This window comes from Ursus americanus, chromosome 13 (assembly GCF_024610735.1).
Source record: "Ursus americanus isolate L20-20 chromosome 13, mUrsAme1.1.p, whole genome shotgun sequence".
In the NCBI taxonomy this organism is placed as follows: Eukaryota; Metazoa; Chordata; class Mammalia; order Carnivora; family Ursidae; genus Ursus; species Ursus americanus.
The window spans coordinates 2399934-2417435 of NC_142139.1; the positions used below are offsets into that span (position 1 = coordinate 2399934).

At 37.1% G+C, this 17502-nt stretch overlaps 1 protein-coding gene across 3 annotated transcripts in view; it reads right to left on the reverse strand.

Moving 5' to 3' along the window:
• Positions 1-17502, reverse strand: part of TBCK (TBC1 domain containing kinase) — a 199202-nt gene that overhangs the window by 10236 nt on the left and 171464 nt on the right. For all 3 annotated transcript variants that reach the window (XM_045799213.2, XM_087866381.1, XM_045799216.2), the window contains one exon: positions 9398-9557. In XM_045799213.2, coding sequence (XP_045655169.1) covers positions 9398-9557 — 160 coding nt within the window. The remainder of the gene's footprint in view (positions 1-9397; positions 9558-17502) is intronic.

The window sequence follows — 17502 nt, forward strand, 5'->3', positions numbered from 1 at the left end:
CCTGAAACAAATTTAAGTTATATCTTTTAATGGTCTTTTGACAGTCTGTTGTTGAGCCCATCACCAGGAATTTGTTTTCCATTCTGGAATAATGCATTTATAAGCTATTAAATTTAATTATAAGAAAGAACCCTACTTTTTTCTGTGTTGTAAAATACTAAGCGCTTATTTCATAAGCGGAAGGATTCCATGTATATACACATCCTGTTTTAACTCTCTGAATTCTGGTCTGAACCTCTAAATCCTTAATTGATGTTTTTATACTCATGTCCCATTAGCACTTCAAACTCAGTATGTCCAAAATTCATCACGGTCCTTCCAAATCTATTTTCTCTTCCTTATCTCTGTTTAAGCTATCAAAAAGCTCCCCAAAAACCCAATCTGGAAATTTTAAGGTTATGTTTTACTTTAAAAAAAATGTTTTTTTAAATTTAAATTCAGTTAGCCAAGGTATATTTTGGACATTTGACTTTGGCTCCATGTTCATTTAGGCACAAAGCTGTGTCAGTTCTCTCTGTGAGTGTCTTGGATTCATTCCTTCTTTTCCATTCCTCTGCTCCTACTCCATTTTAGATCCTAATTACTCTTGAATTAGTTCCTAAATGGTTCTTGTGCTTTTAGCCTTTCCTTTTCCATTTGCCTGGCACTCTGCAGCCTACACAGAGCAATATGGAGGCCCTCAGGAAATCCTGAGACTCCTAACACTATTGTGTAGAGAGTTTTTCCTTCCTAAGGGCTATGGGCCTTAGGGAAGGTGACCTGTGGATCCTTTCCAAGGAATAGCTTGCTTCTCTATAGCCAGGAAGGACAACATATAGTACCCAGAAGTCCTTACTGAAAATTTCATTTAATAATAAGGCTGAAGTTTCTTTGTATTTTAAGGACAAAAGAAATTCTTCATTTTAGATTTATGCTTGCTTATTCTTTATATAAATACATGCATTTATTTACATGTAAATTAAAGATTAATGAGAAGACTGTCTCTTAGTGTCCTGAATAAAGTAAGAGAAGATAGTGACAGAATGTAATCAGATGCCTTGAATCACATAATAAAAGCAGTGAAGCCATTTCACCAATGTCCTTTTGAAAGTTGCGGAGCTCTGGCTATCAGTCTCAGACAAACTCCTATTTCCTTTTCTACACAGCCAGGAGAGCTTTGCTAAATGGGGGCTTAGAAACTATTTAGGCCCCGGGAGATTACAAGCTTGAGACAAGATCAGCGTAAAGGTAGACTCTGGGAAGAACCTAGCATTGAAATAGACTGGGAATATAAAGAAAGTGAAATTCTTTTACTGGTCTCTGTTTTTTGGTGTTTAAAAATTTCTATTTTATTGGGATCGAGGGCAAAGGAGAGGGAAGATGCTAAAAGTAATTTGCCAAATGACCTTCTAAAATGCAGCTGATAGTATCACTTTCCTTCTTAAAAACCTTTAAGAGTGCCCCACTGCTAAATGTAAACTTCTCAGTACAGCACTCAAGGCCATCTATTTCCAGACTCTTCTCCTGGCTTTCCAGCTTCTCTATAGTTAATATGCTCTTCAAAGAAGCCCCGTGCTTTCCAATCAGCATGTGCTATTTCCTTTGCCTGGAATGTTTCCTCCTGACTATGGCTTTCCTCCCAATACATTTCCTTACTGAAATTCTACTCATAATTCAAGGTCTATTATCATCTTCTCCATGAAGCTTTAGGAACCCTTCATTTAACTGGAAGACATTTCTTCCCTCTTATTGATTTTCTAGAACTTTAATTACAAATTTCACACAGCACATGCTACATTCTGCTTTGAGTTTTAATTGGTTGTATACATGTCTTATCTTCCTAACTAGACTGTAAGGTTTTTGAGGGCAAGGGACTATGTCTTTCTCCTTTCTGTTTCCTCATAATAGTTTCCATCATGTAAGCACTTAATGTTTGTTGTCTTGAATTAAACTAGTAGCCGATATTAGTATTTTTTCTTTTGCCTTCCTCTTTTCACTAATTTCTGCAAATGTAGTGTCTGTAGCAAACTATTATTTTTCATGTGTTCATTCATTAACTTAGTCATTAATTCAAACATCAAATATTTACTGAGTGCTTTCTACTTCAAAGGCACGATTCCAAGAGCTGGGGGTAGAACAATGAATATAATATAATCCTTGTCCTCAATGAGCTTGGAGTTTAGTTGGAGATGCAGAGAAGTGAAGAGGCAATTAAAATGCCACTTGATAAAATGCGATATAGAGCCATGATTTATGGTTGTACAAATTGTGCTTTGCATAAAGAACCTGGAAAAGGGGTAAGTGGAGCATGAAATGTAGATCCTCTCCTTTCCAAACTTTGTGCCCTTACATGGTGCTGTGTTCCAGTAAAGGATGGGTTTTTATCTAACGCACACAGAAATTCTACATATGATAGTGGTCCCAATGTCATTATAAAACTAAAAGATATCCTATGAGCACTTGGGAAGGGTACTTAGTCCCAGACTTGGGGAGTTAAGAAAGAGTTTCCTTGAAGAAATGGTATATAAACAGCTTTTTAAGACAAATGGGAATTACCCAGGTAAACAGAAGTGGGAAGAATTCTCCAAATAGAGAGAAGTACAAAAAGACAGTATATAGGAACTGCAAGTAGTTAATTGTGGCTGGAATCTAAGATGCTGAGGGAAGAGCAGTGAGGGATGAACTTGGAAAACAAAGCAGAGTCCAGATCATGAAAGGCCTCATAGATAGTGAGTAGGATTTGAATTTGATTTCGAAGGCAACAGAAAGTCACAGAGGCATTTTGACAATGATCCGACTTACATTTCAAAAAGCTCACCTTAGTTGTGGGGTAAAACTGGGGGAAGGGGATTGCAGGTAGGGACATGGGAAGTCAGGCATGAGGTACTGGTGATCCGAGTTAAGACAGGTGCGTAGTAGGGATGAGAGAATTCCAGACCTACCTAGCAGGGTGATAAGACAAATGATAATTTTCTATATAATTTGTTGTCACTAGTCAAGAATGTGAGATAATTCACTACTTCATTCAAACAGACTGGGTGGTATGGAGAAAAGTGTAGGAACTTTGTAGTTAGCACAGAGTTTGAATCAGGGTTCTGCCACTGGTTAGTTGTGGGATCTTGGGTGAGTCACTTAGCTTTTTTGGCCTTAGTGTCCTCACCTGTTAAACATGTAATAATAATACACTTGAACAGTATACTTACAGTGTTGTTGGGAGGATTAAATTAGATATGGTATGTATAAGTGCTTGATTCATAGTAAATACATTAGCTAGTTTCCTTCTTTCCTCTTTTACTCTTTCCCCTATTGATCCATTGATAGGAGAGCCATTTACAACACCTCACAATTGTACAGATTTAAACTTAAACAGCAGATTTGTCCCCAAATGGAATGTAAGGTAGGGTTTACAGTGTTTATGATGAACTGTTTATAATAGAGCAGTAAGGTATACTAGTAACTTGTACTGTTTACTGGGTTACACATACTTTTAGCAATTAGATGAAAGCTATGGATCTATTCTCTTTCAAAAAGTGACACATATATATAACATTTTACAGGTAATTTTAATTAGTTCAAAGACTTCCTAAAACTCAAGATGGACTCTTGGTTTAGAAGTTTTCCTTTACACTGATCTATTTAATTTTTAATTTATGATAGTTGATAGTGTTTATCCATACGGCAACTGGGGTCTTCCCGTAGATTTACAGATTAGGTTCAACAACAGCTTATACTTTCAAACAAGCCCTCTTAGGAATGGCTATGTGGAATGTTTTTTTTTTGAAGCTGACATTAAGAAAATAGGAGAAAACGTTTTTAGACATGACATAAAAGCTTTTTTGCAAACAGTTCTTATTCTAATAGAAAAAAGCATACTGACCCATATTAGAGGATAAGCCTCTTCTGATAAAATTCCATCATCTAATACCATCATGTATCAGGAGCTCTAGTGAGCCTTGTGGTACATTTTCCTTTGATCTGTGATATTTGGGACCAGAATTTCAGCAACAATCATTTATCAAGTTATGTTTATAGTAGACAACTGAGAACAGTAAACCCATACTGTGTCTCAGCCACTGGCCATATTACACACAGTATACTATACTCTGAAAAGAATGTATACAATAAAAACTCAGATTCGAAACAGTTAGGGCTATGATGGATCACAGCCAAGTTCCAACCTCTGTAGGTCAAGCGGGAGGGCAACTATGGTTAGTTTGTTGCTCAGCCACGAACATTCCTGTGGCAAGGAGTAATTAATTAAATGGTGGGCTGTGGAGGGCAGGGTGGATATGTAGAATAACACATCCTAAGACAAGATAACTTTCATCTTGTGACAGGTCATGAATATAGGTGTCAGAGATCATAAGATTCAGATGATGACTTGGCAGTTTTTCCTGAAAACTGGAAATGAGTTCCCTCTGTCTTTTAAAAACTGCTTGTACATATAGTACATCCAGTAGAGATGTTTAAAAAACAAAGTCTGGTTAGGTGTTTTAAGGCTCTCTTTACTACCACTTCCACACTACTTTTTACTTCACAAAACCTTTGAAAAGCTATGAGAACAGGGACTCCATAGGGCAGGTTGTAGCTGGGTGGTCCTTTAAAGTACGTTATCCTCCATCATTTAACAAATGCAGAGCTACACAGAAGACTTTTCACTGTTACTTGTAAGCCTCATATTATGTCTAGTGAGTTCAAGCCTCGTTAGCATCTAAAATGTTTCCTTATAATCTGTTATAAGCCCACAGACCAAAACATTTGCTGACAAGAAGGCAAAGAATAAGCCAGGAAGAAAGCCAAGTTTAACCATAGCCAGTGCTTATGGGTCTAACAAGACCAAGAAAGAATTCCTTGCATATTTGGGACTCATAAAAGAGATTCACTTCCTATTCTTTACCAAAATGCTTGAGGCGCAATTATAGTGAGGCCTAATACATTTTCTGACAGGTAAGAGATCTCATACAAAGTGGTTTAAAAGTATTATATTAATCTGAAGAACTAGGTAGATATTATTTGGAGCCAGGGAAGTTTACTGTGGGGACAACACAGGCTGAATTGGCTGAAAGTGTTTTCAGAGTCACCTGGTCCCCTCTGAACACTCTTGCCATGGGGCTGAGAGTGTGGAAGCCTCCCACCACTGCAGTACAGACTGACTTCCAGCCTAACATCCCCAAACCAAATAACACTGGCCTGCAAGGGGGGGTAAACAAACACAATTGGACTATTATCTTATCTAAAAAAAAATAGTTGCCATGGCACACTTTCCTATTACAAATCTGATTATCTGCAGTTGATAACAGATGCCATATTGTAAATTTAATTTCTATATGCCGTGTCTAGAAAGTATCAGGCACTCACACTATTCAGTCATAGAACCTCCACAAAAATCATCTCTCGTCTAAGCTTCTGAATCAACTGTTATTCATAAATGTATGTTAGGCTCTTTTCTATTTTGTTTTGTTTTGTTTTGCTTTAAAGGAAAAAATAATAGCAATAACAGCACACATGGCTTATTATTGCCACCGTCTCTTATGTTCTCAGATGAACATTTCTTTCGATGACAAAAGAAAAGCACTGATTTTATGCCAAGAGTATACCATTTTAAGGGAAAGACAAGATGTTCCTAACATTTTCCAAAGGGTTGACAGACAAAGTGAAATGCAAAGATTCCTTCAATTTCTTTCTTTGATAACCTTTTGAATGTGGCACACTGGCAGGATTGAAATTTCAGTGGTTTTATAGCCACAAAATAAAATCTGGGTAGGGTAATTATTTATAAAGTCTTAAGCATTTCAGTGACTAACACAGCAATATGATGTTTACAGTTCTTCTGAAGGACTTACTAAAGGTAGAGAAACACCAACTTTCATTTTGTTCTGGTCCCTGTTGTTGGCATTTTCTAGTCCAACAGCCATCACTAGCTCTAGAGTTGGATCTCACTACATTCTTTCCCCACAGGGGAGAAAAACAGTAACCAATAACACATTAAAGCATGCCACTGTGCGGTTAACATTCTCCTTAAACGTTATAATTTACTTCTGGGAAAGAGGCGTATGCACGGTGGTATTTTGCCCAGCAGATACCTGAGACTTTGACCTTAGGTTGGGAGTGTGGTGGTGTAATGGTGGCTGTATCAAAACAACCCAAACGTTTCCCCTTAGGTAATATTTGATTAATGTTAAAAATCAAAATTTCCTTTAATGTGAGTAATCTGCTTAAGGATATAACAATGCTCCTTCTTGTGAGGTCATTTAATCTGTAATTTGAATAGTAGATTTATCTGTTTCCCCCTATTGATCTGAATATACACAGGTTTATACATGAGCTCTCTGAGATTAATTCAACACATTTCAGTTTTGTAAGAGGTTATCTTTTATGATACTTTCTGTACAGATCACGCTAGCATGTTTTCCTTCCATGCCCAAGAAATCTAATTCCAGTTTAGCAATCGAAGATGCAGTTTCTCATGTGAGTTTTAAAAAGATGATTATCTCTGCAGTGAGACAAGAATGAGACCTTGCCATCTTTTTCATTTCAAATGTTACGCGAAGCCTGAGTTGATTTTACCCTTGTTTTGACAGAGAGCTCTTCCTACTCCCATTAACCGTACCAACATATACAGTCTGCGTTTGTTTGGCTTGTCAAATTAAACTTAGTCACACGGCAGCAAGGATCAGCACAAAATCTGACCTACCCTTGGAAAAGCAGTACACAGTTCAGAGACTCAGGACTCCACTTCACTCACTTGAGACTACCTGACATTCCTTGATGCTGACATGGCATTGTTCTCAGAATATCTGGATGTGCTCGATTATATAATAGCTCACTGCTTTATTTAACCTATAGTATAAGGTGAATTAAAGACTACCTGACAAGTGAGATTCAGTAGGACTTAGTACGGAGAAGCCCTATGTGGTACTCTGACTAAATTAAGATCTTTGTAGTCCTCCATTCTTGCCCTGTTCAGGGGAAAAGCAATGTTTTAGCTAGATAAGAAATGGCAGATTCTAAAGGTTTCCTGGTGTATTTAATGTGGTAGCTAGGCCAAATACAAGAGACTTATGAAGTAGTAATTACAAAGAAACCAATAAATTGCTAATCAATTGTAATTACAGGAAAGAGTTAATGAATACATAAGTAAAATGGGATCATATATCTTCCAATTATAGTTAGTCAGGTACACAAATAAGCTGTAATTCTCAGATCTGTTTTGCCTTCTCCTATGTCATTTTAGACAATATATTCAATACACTTGGCCATTATAGAGTAAATCCCTTCATATTTGTATCACAAAAGACACTCTAGTCCTAATTTGTATGTCAAATGGGTGATTTTAGTACTGTCACACACAAGATAAGTGGCTCATTGTTTTTCTTTCTTGCAGTTGCTGAATGATATTTTGCTATTTGTTAAATTAAATGTTAAGAGCTCTTTTCTTTTATTGAGCTATAGTCTATTTTACTTAATATTTTTATTTGTTGGATTTTCAGTTTAGCTCTTTTACTAGATCTTAACAGAAGATGTAAAACTGGAAAAATTACAATCAGCATCTACTGTTTTGTAAGCAAAAAACTCCCTAGTCCAAAGAGGGGTTTGACATAAAAACCATAAACTTTTACAAAGATAATTTGTAACTGTGCTGTAACTAGAATTGGCACCTTGGCTTTCTTTTCACAGCGTTCAACTGGGACTCTCTTAATCTTTTCAAAATAGGACTCTGCCAGCTGCAGTGCACTGATTTCAACTTAGAAGAAAACCTGTTACTTGCTTGGAAATCACTGTGTGTGTGTGTGTGTGTGTGTGTGTGTGTGTGTGTGCGTGTGTTAATACTCAGAAGGGGAAAAGATGAGCCCTGATCAGAAGAGCTCTTATGAAAGAATCTCCACTACTGTTTGACCAAAAACTGCAGGGCTCAGATGAACTGGGGACAGTAGGGTAGTCTAAACATATCAAACCCTAGAACTTTTTAAAAATTGCTATTTTAACCATTGTTAGGTGTACAATTCAGTGGCATTAGGTATATTCACAGTAGTGTACAACTGTCACCACTAGTTATTTCCAAAATTTCTTATCATCCCAGATAGAAACTCTGTCATTAAGAAAAACTCCCATCCTCTCCTCTCTCAGCCCTTAAGAACACTAATTTACTTTCTGTCTCCATGAATTTGCCTATTCTAGATGGTTCATTTAAGTGGAATCAAAGAATATTTGTCCTTTTGTGTTTGGCTTATTCCAACTTAGCGTGATGTTTTTACGGTTCATCCACGTTGTAGCATGTATCAGAACCTCAGTCCTTTTTAAGGTTGAATAATATTACACTGTATGTATATACCACATTCTGTTTATTCATTCATCTGTTGATAGATACTTGGGTTGTTTCCACCTTTTGGCTATAGTGGTGCTATAAACACTGGCATACAAGTATGTACCTATTTGAGCTCTTGTTTACTATTCTTTTGGGTATTTACATAAGAATGGACTTGCTGGTCATAATGTAATGACCAATAAGCCCATGAAAAAATACTTGACATCATTAGCCTTTAGTGAAATGCAAATCAAAACCACAATGACATACCACTTCACACCCAACTGTTGGCAAGGATATGGAGAGATTGGAAAGAAATTCTGGCTCAAGGCTGGTAGGAATGTAAAATGATGCAACTCTTTGTTCTCTTTTCTTTTTTCTCTCTCTTTTTTAAGATTTTATTTATTTATTTATGAGAGAGACAGAGCACAAGCAGGGAGAGAGAGCACAAGGGGCAGGCAGAGGGAGAGGCAGGCTCCCTACTGAGCAGACAGCTTGATGCGGGGCTCCATCCCAGGACCCTGGGATCATGATCTGAGTCAAAGGCAGACGCTTAACAGGCTGAGCCACCAGGCACCCTGTACTCTTTGTTTTATTTTCAATTTGCTTAAAACACAGGGAAGAGGGAAGTCATTTTATTTTTTCATATAATCCTTATATCTGACAGTTGATACCCTTCCGGAATATCATCAAAAAGCTTTGAGCCTATAGTACACAAAATCCCCAGATTCAATAAACTCTATCATGATCAGCTTTCAGAGCCCCCAGTCAAGCCCCAGGGTGCTTCTCCCATGGAAGGAATTGAAGTTACTTCTATACAATTTCAGAAAGAAGTTCAAAAACAAAAACAAAAACAAAACCAAGAAAACATCTTAGGCTATCATTTGGATCTTTCTCCGTTTACTACTGATCTTGATGTTGCACACTGAGGAGAAAGCGTTAATTCTTTTACTGGGAAAAGGTGAACGAACTCCTCAGTGTAAGAATATAGTCAGAAATTCAAAGTTCATTTGATTTGTGACCAGCTCCTGAAGAAACACACTCTTACACAAACCATTATGATAGGTAGATAACACATCACCATGTGTGTATGACGTTTCTAAGCACACTTACCTCGGCTGTGTGCTTTGCCACATGCCCCACGATGACAATGACCTTCCCTTTGAAGCTCTGGAGCACAGTAGTGAAAGGGCCCTGGGTAAGCTCCCCTTCTGCCGTGAAGGCAGCACTGAATGGAATGTTGATGCTGCCTGCAATATGACCCCGAATAAAACTGGGGAGGAAAGATTAAGGAAAACATTTATTTGTGTTAGACTTGAGTGTATGAGGGAAACTCACAGAGGGAACTGATTCACAGAAGATAGTACATTAAAATCAAATACAGAGATCAGATTTAAAAATTCCCTGAGCAGACGAAACTAGTTCAGTCATAAAGGCAAATTTTAGTTTGGCTTATTTTGCAAGACAAGTGAAGCTAGCCTAACCTTGGTCACGTCTTGCTTATGCCTCTGAAAATCATAAACAGAACTTAAACTGTTGTCCCAAATTGGTATGAGGTAACCCCTAACCAATTCCCTCTCATTTAAGAAAATTCTAATACTGTAACCAAACTGAGAAATAAACAGTCACTGCCTCCACATTGTATAAGCCGCTTTATAACAATATACCCTTGAGCCTCACTCCACGTCTTTGTTTGAGTGCTCCTCATTTGTAGACTGTTGTTTTGGTACGTGCACAATAAGCTTTTACTAATTACTACTTCACTGATTCATTGGCTTTACTTCTGGTTTTTATTTTTTCCCCTGAACTTTCAACAGTTCTTAACATCTTGAATGCTCACACGAATATTTTATCTAGTTAAATATGAAAACGGAATGGAAAAAAGAAAGGACGAAGATGAGTAGAAAATTTAAAGAAGACTCCCCTGACTAAAGGAAGTATTGCAGAAGTGATCAGATGCAGCAAATCCAATGGCAATCCCATGGGTTGCACAATACTCATGGCTTTCAGTTCATTACTATAACCATGATTATTTTACAGCTCTGAAAGTAATATAGTCAATCAGAAATTCTCAGACCTAACTTGATACTGCAAAACTATCTACTTTGGGCAAGTGACTGCTAAACGGGACTCTCTTTAGAGTTGTTAGGTCATTAGCATTGATTGGAAACCCTTCTGTTGTTGGCTATTTCTCAAGTGAACTTAGCTGACATTTCCATTCTTTGCAATTTCAGGCTCTCTAAAGGGGTAATGTGTTATTATATTTGCACTTGAGAAGGGTTCATATGGTTTCATTGAGTCTTTTAATTCTGGAATTAAAAGTATATATTTGTTTAAAATATTTAGTGATATCATACAATCTTAAAGAAAAAATACATGCCCCCAACTAAGGCATAGTATATTTCAAGAAGTGGTAGATAATGAAACCAGAGAGGTAGATTAAATAATAATTATGAACTTAGTCTTCTAACTATTCTCAAAGTATTTAAGTTTGTTTGAAATATGAGATCCCATTTAATGTTATTATTTATTAACTGTCAGTAATATCTGTTCCTGCCAATGAATGCCATGATGTATAACACATTGTGCTTCCTGGACTCTCCAGATTTGCCACTGAAATTTTAAAAATAAAGGCCCATATATCTTAAAAAAAAAAAAAGAAAAAAATATATGCACCTCTCAAAATAATTTAAAAGTACAATTAAATAGAGGCTATAGAGGAAGACGTTCTTTTTAAAAAGATTTTTATTTATTCATTTTAGAGAGATAGGGAGGGAGGGGGAGGAAGAGAGAGAGAGAGAGCACGCGTGCACACACACAAGTAGGGAGGAGGGGCAGAGGGAGAGGAAGAAGCAGGCTCCCCGCTGAGCAGCGAGCCTGAGGTGGGCTCCATCCCAGAACCCTGAGATCATGACCTGAGCCCAAGGCAGACACTTAACCAACTGTGCCACCCAGGGGTCCTGAGGAAGACATTCTTAAATGTTACTATTAATCAAATAACTCTTCAAATAAACATAAAATAACTGTGAAACCTGCTCTGAAAGAGATGGATAGGATACTCTGATAGGATATATCAAATTGGGGAGGACAGGGAAGGTTTTCACTGAGAAAGCAAGTGACAGCTGAGTTAAAACTGGAAGAATTAATAAAAGTTCATTAGACAAAGGGATGGAATGGAGGTGGGACAGGGTGATGGGAGGGATAAACATTTCAGGCAGAATGTTAGGCTTATAGAGGGGAGGCACATGGCCCATAAGGAGAAATAAAGCAAGGCCAGTGCCAGCAGAATTGAGAGAGCAAAGTGTAGTATGAGATAAGATGATCATGGAAATGAATGCAGAGGCAGAACCAAGCAGGGCCTTGTACGTCATGTTGGTAATATTAGTCTTTATCCTAGAACAATGAAAATCAAAAGTATTTAAGCAGAGAAGTAACAAATCACATTTATACTTTGGCAATAACGTGAAGAAAGGCTAGGAGAGTAAATGTGAAGACCAGTTTATAAGAAGTCCAGGCAATCTGTCTTCCCCCCTTAACAATCACTGATTGATGACCACGGAAGGGATATTTATGTGTTCAATACAGGCATTTCCTCTAGATGTCTTTTAAAAAATGGAAGAGTCATAGAGTTTTAAACGGTTATGCCACAAGCAACTAATATTCCCCACCACAACTCGTTAGTCATCACTGTAGAAGGGGAAAAATTATAATTATTTATTGACATGACAGTTTCTCAGTAGACCCAGTTTGTAGGTTCATCTTTAGAACTCTACTTCTTTCTTTTTCTCTGCCTGTCTCTCTTTCTCTCTCATTAATGGTGAGAGGAGAAATTGAGGCTCCTACTCTCAAGAATGACAGTGAAAGTTGACCACATATCTTACACTTGAAATTTTCCAGTCAGCTGCTGCTTCATCATTTTTTTTTTAAAGAAAAGCATTTGACATTAATAAGAAAGGAAAGAACTATAAAAAGTTTGAAAAATAAAAAGAGAGGTAAAGTAAACATTAGCATCCCAGTATACATTGTTTAATTAGAGTCTTCTAGAATGGACAAAGAATTTACCATCATGGCCAGATCACCCCTGCATTTCAACAGCACTAGTTTCTCAAACATTTATAATTATTCAATATTCTCAACTACAGTGTTCATGAAAAGTCAGGGCTTTGTTCTCAGCATACAATTATTCTGATAGTACTTTTATCTTCAATTAGGATAAATGAAAAATTTGGATACCACAAACTAAGAACCTAACAACTCAAATATTCTCAGCAAATGATTCTACATCTGTCAGGCTGAATCAGTTACCAGAGAGAGTTTCTGTGTTTATCAAACAGCCCTTATCAGCCGTGAACATTTTTTTTTCCTTTCCAGTGCTTTTACAGTAGCAAAAACAATACAAATCCATCCTAGAAATATTTAGGTTGTTTGCCCACCTCCCACTTTCTTGTTTTAGAGAGCCTCAACTACTGCTCCCATGAAAGGGTGAGCCTAGATTGTCATGTTTGTATCAGATGATCTTTCCACGATCATGCCTGACAGGACAGTAGGGAAGGGAAGGGTGAAGGGGGAATCTGATGCAGGCTGAGCCAATCAGATTCTCTCCCTTGAAAATCAGAAATAAAAGATAAAAGACAATGCTTAGACTGTGTTAAGCTTTACAATGTAAGTTACATTTGAGTGCCTGTTATACAAAATTTGTTCAGCTACATATTAGAAAATGGGTGACTCTAAAAATAACATTTATTTTATAAGATAAAGTGTATACATATTTGGCTTTAAAAAGTACTCATTGGTACCCAAATACCCAATATCTAAAATCTGTACCGAAATCATAGAGGAACACCTAGATGATTTTGTGGACTCAGTATCACCAATTTCTTATGTGCTTTTAAAGATTTCAGTCCAAATTGCTTTTTAGTCACAAGACGTTAAGTCATAAACTTGTTACTATCCTAGAATTTTCTGCTGGTTGTGCTTTATAGTTTGATTTTTAAAAAATCTATATTAAATGTTAAAATGCTTGACAAAATATGATGGCAACAGAGACTTTTTGGGAAGAAGAAAATTATCCAAACTGCAAAAACTATTCCAAACCTTTTTTAGGCTATCTTAACATTTGAAAGATAAGGCACAACAGAAATAAAACTTTAAACCACACTTCCCCTATTCCTGGTTTAGTTCAACCAAAAAGTCCTGGAAAACATTTAAAAGCACTCATCCAAGAACATGCTTGTCATAAAACTTTTAGTGCAAATAAGATTAGGTAAGCATGAATGCTCTTAGGGTGGTCAAACCTCTAAATATCTATCCTTAACTATATTCCTGGCAAACACCAGAGAAGAATGAGATTTGCTTAGTTACATATTAATACATTTACCATGAACATTACCTTTTCTTTAAGTAAGTTGAACAATGAAGACAATTTTGATTTAAGGATCTCGCTTCCTTGGTAATTAAGTTCCTCTACCTACATTAGAAATTCTCATGTGAAACAGAATCATATGATGAAGCAGAACTCCCTTATACAATTTCTAAACATGTGAGAGGCTACCAGATTATACTGTAGAGGTAGGTGGCTGAATACTGTTTTTACTTCTGAGTCCTCCGTAATCATAAAATATTAGCTATCTGAAAACTGAGTGAAGCACAGACTTCTGTATATTTTGTGTTAACTGGACAGAATAAGAGTGAGATAGAAGGTAGTTTCTGACATATAGTGACTCTAATCTTCAAAGTTGACTCTGCTTAGTCGTGGGCAAAATATGGCAAGGAGAGCAAAATGACAGAGAATATACATCTGAGATAAGCACTTTCTCCATGCTCTGAGAACTTTAGTTTTATTTCATTGCACTGCAGTCGAAGACAAGTGTGTATAGGTTCTTAATACTAAGGCAGTATGAGAGATGAGCAGGTAACAGGGCAGATTTTAGGATTACGAGTGTCACTTCACTGCTTTCCTCATATTCTAGACAAAAATTTGGATCCTCTGCATTTGCCTTTTGTATTTAAAAAAGCCACTGTTTGTCAGCATAAACAGAGATATGGGGTAAACAAAACCCACATTGAAAGAGGTTCTGTAGTGAGTACACTACCCAGCAGCCAGACACTCTGCTATTTTAGAAACTAAGAACTTAAAAAGTTTCAGCTTCAACGTACTTAGTTCAGAATCTAGTCAGGCAATCGAAGCCAAAGGATTTATGTAGTAATAGCTCCAATCATATATATATCTTTACATTTTCAGATCGGTTTTGGCAAGGGCGGTAATGGCACTCATAAACAGTAACTTCTTAACCTTTCAGTGTTTATGAAACATTTTTACTGTTAGGATTTTTGATGACATCCTTGAAAGAAGTAAAAGATAAAGGCCATGATTAAAGAAATCATCAGTAATTACAATGAAACCTCTACTATGGAACAACAGTAGTTATAAAAACAGTTATTACACCAGTCACCTTGTCAGGTATTTGAATCAAGTTGTTTACTACACGGATTGCCCTCTGTGATATATTCTAGGAAACATGATTTTTCTTTGGCAGCTGGTGACCTTACCCTGTCTTGCAGTACGCTGTTCCTCTCCACAAAAACATAGCATTCAGCTCAACATTCCATTTGGTAGACATTACCAAAAAGCATTCAAGTGTGTGCTTATAACAAAAATAAATATTCACATTAAACAAAATCTGGTAGTCCAATGTAGAAATACTTTAAAATGTCTGTGACAAAAGAGTTGGATTATTAGAACAGTATTAACAGGTAAGGATGACATGCATCATCGTCTAGGTTTCTAAGATATGAAGACCTTCCCGTATCTGTAAGTCAGTCTGTATAACAAATGTTGCAAGTAGATGCACCATACATTAACCAAGCAGCTAGAAAAAATATCCTTCTAAAAATAATACAGGTATATTAAATAGGTAAATAGGTTCACAGTCTAGAAAGATTGTTTACTTCACAAAAGGATTTAATAATTGCTTTAAAATACCTCACAGCTCAAAATTGAACACAGAAACAATCCCATATTTTTCTTTTCTTTTTTTTTTTTTTTTAAAGATTTTATTTATTTATTCGACAGAGATAGAGACAGCCAGCGAGAGAGGGAACACAGGCAGGGGGAGTGGGAGAGGAAGAAGCAGGCTCATAGCAGAGGAGCCTGATGTGGGGCTCGATCCCATAACGCCAGGATCACGCCCTGAGCCGAAGGCAGACGCTTAACCGCTGTGCCACCCAGGCGCCCCAATCCCATATTTTTCTAAACCCTAAAAGAGCACAGCGTTTTTGCTGGGTACCACACTTAGTGACTTCATACCTCTAGATACAAAGCACACCAGCATTTCCTCAGACACTTTGTGAGCTTGTTTGTTTGCTACTTTGACTAATTATAATTAGTGTTATAGAATCCAAAGTAAAGGCTACAGGTTTACTATATCAATAGCCAAAACAGAATATGGAATTAAGCCCATAGCTTCCTCATACATACTGTAACTCAACAGCGTTAATCAATATAAAATTGTATCTTTAGAAATCACCATTTCTCCTTGCTAAATCTGTTGCTGCTTTGTCTGAATGGTATCACCATCCGCCAAAACAGTTTAAACCTCATCCATGGCAACATCCAACATTCTAGAGCACTAATAAATCCCATCCTCCTATCTCTATTCCCATAACCACTTGGCTATCTCAGACATTTACTCCCTTGAGTGTAGACTATTGCCATAGCTTTTTGTTTTTTTCAATTCTTATCTTTTCTCTTGGAAATCCACTCTATTCACAATATTGTTAGATTAAAATTTTAAAAACAAAGTTCTGATGATCACATCCTTGTTGAGAAACCTTTCATGGCTGCCTATAGGACAAAGCCCAAATTTCTCAGTTGAGCCCTCATGAACAAGAACTAACTACTTCACTTCCAACCAAACCAAATCACATACTGTTTCCTGTATATGTCCTGCCTAGCTCCTGCGGTTTTCTCTGCCTAAATACCTTTTCTCCATCTTTTTGAGTGTTCACACATTATCCATCCTTCAAGTGTTTCCTCCATGAAAACTTCCCTTCCCACAGTATCTGTACATCTCTCATGAAAGCAGTTTGAACTTGTATAAAACATACTAATGCTAATGTATGTGACTTCCATTAAGACTTTACACAATGTATAGGATCTGCATTTATCTCATCTATGGAACTCTTATAATGCTTTAATACAGTTCTTAGAATACATGTTATATATTTGCTGAGTAAACGAATTTCAGAATTGTGTCAGACCTAGAATAACTTGTGTCAGCATCAAATATGTTAAGTATCAGCTGGCCTTCCCAGCTAGTGGCATCACTATCTATCAATTCTTGCAGTTGCCACGATACAGAATTATCTTTTTAAATACATAGTAGGAAAAAAGTGAAAGAAACAGCAACAAAAGGCATTTCTCTGGATTTTCTCCAGCATGGTTATTGACCCAAAGGGTTCACTAAAACTGATTTATTTTAGGGCAAAGCTAAAGATCCCACCCTTTGTGACTGCAAATATGGAAAAATGTTTATGCACATCAAATCTCTGGGTGATTCCATCTTTCTGGTCTTGCCTGCACCATTACCTCCCCTCTTATCTTCTTCCACACTGCATAAATCCCCACAAAATACAAATGTGAGCATGCTACTTATCTGATTAAAATTCTTTAATATTCTCTCATAGTCTTTGGAATAAAACCCAAATTTCTTAGCATGTTACATTCTCCATGAAGCTGCCTTTGCCTGCTGTAGTGTCATTTCCTACCCTCATGCATTCCAGCCACGCATATCCAGAGTACTTGTAATTTCCTGAATGTGTCCTTCTCATCCTCTCTGTGCACGCACACAGTATGTTTTTTTTTTCAGTCTAAAATGTCCTTTTTCTCTTCATTCCTGGGGTAACTTTTCTATTTGTCTTTCAAGACCCATCTCAGGTATCACCTAGCTTGGGTGACCACCCTTATATTCCCATGGCTTTCTGGGTGTACCTCAAACATAGACCATTTCACACGGTATTGTAATTCTCTATTTAGTGTGTCTCTCTTAGCCATAAGACTGTGAACTCCTGGTCAGCAAGGGTTCTGACTTAACTCTGTTTCCCCATTGCCTAGCAAAATAGGTCATCCATCAGGATTGACTGCTGATTGAATGAGACTACATGGCACACAGGAACTGGGGCTATGGCTGGATCTCAGAACAAATGGAGCTCTTCAACAG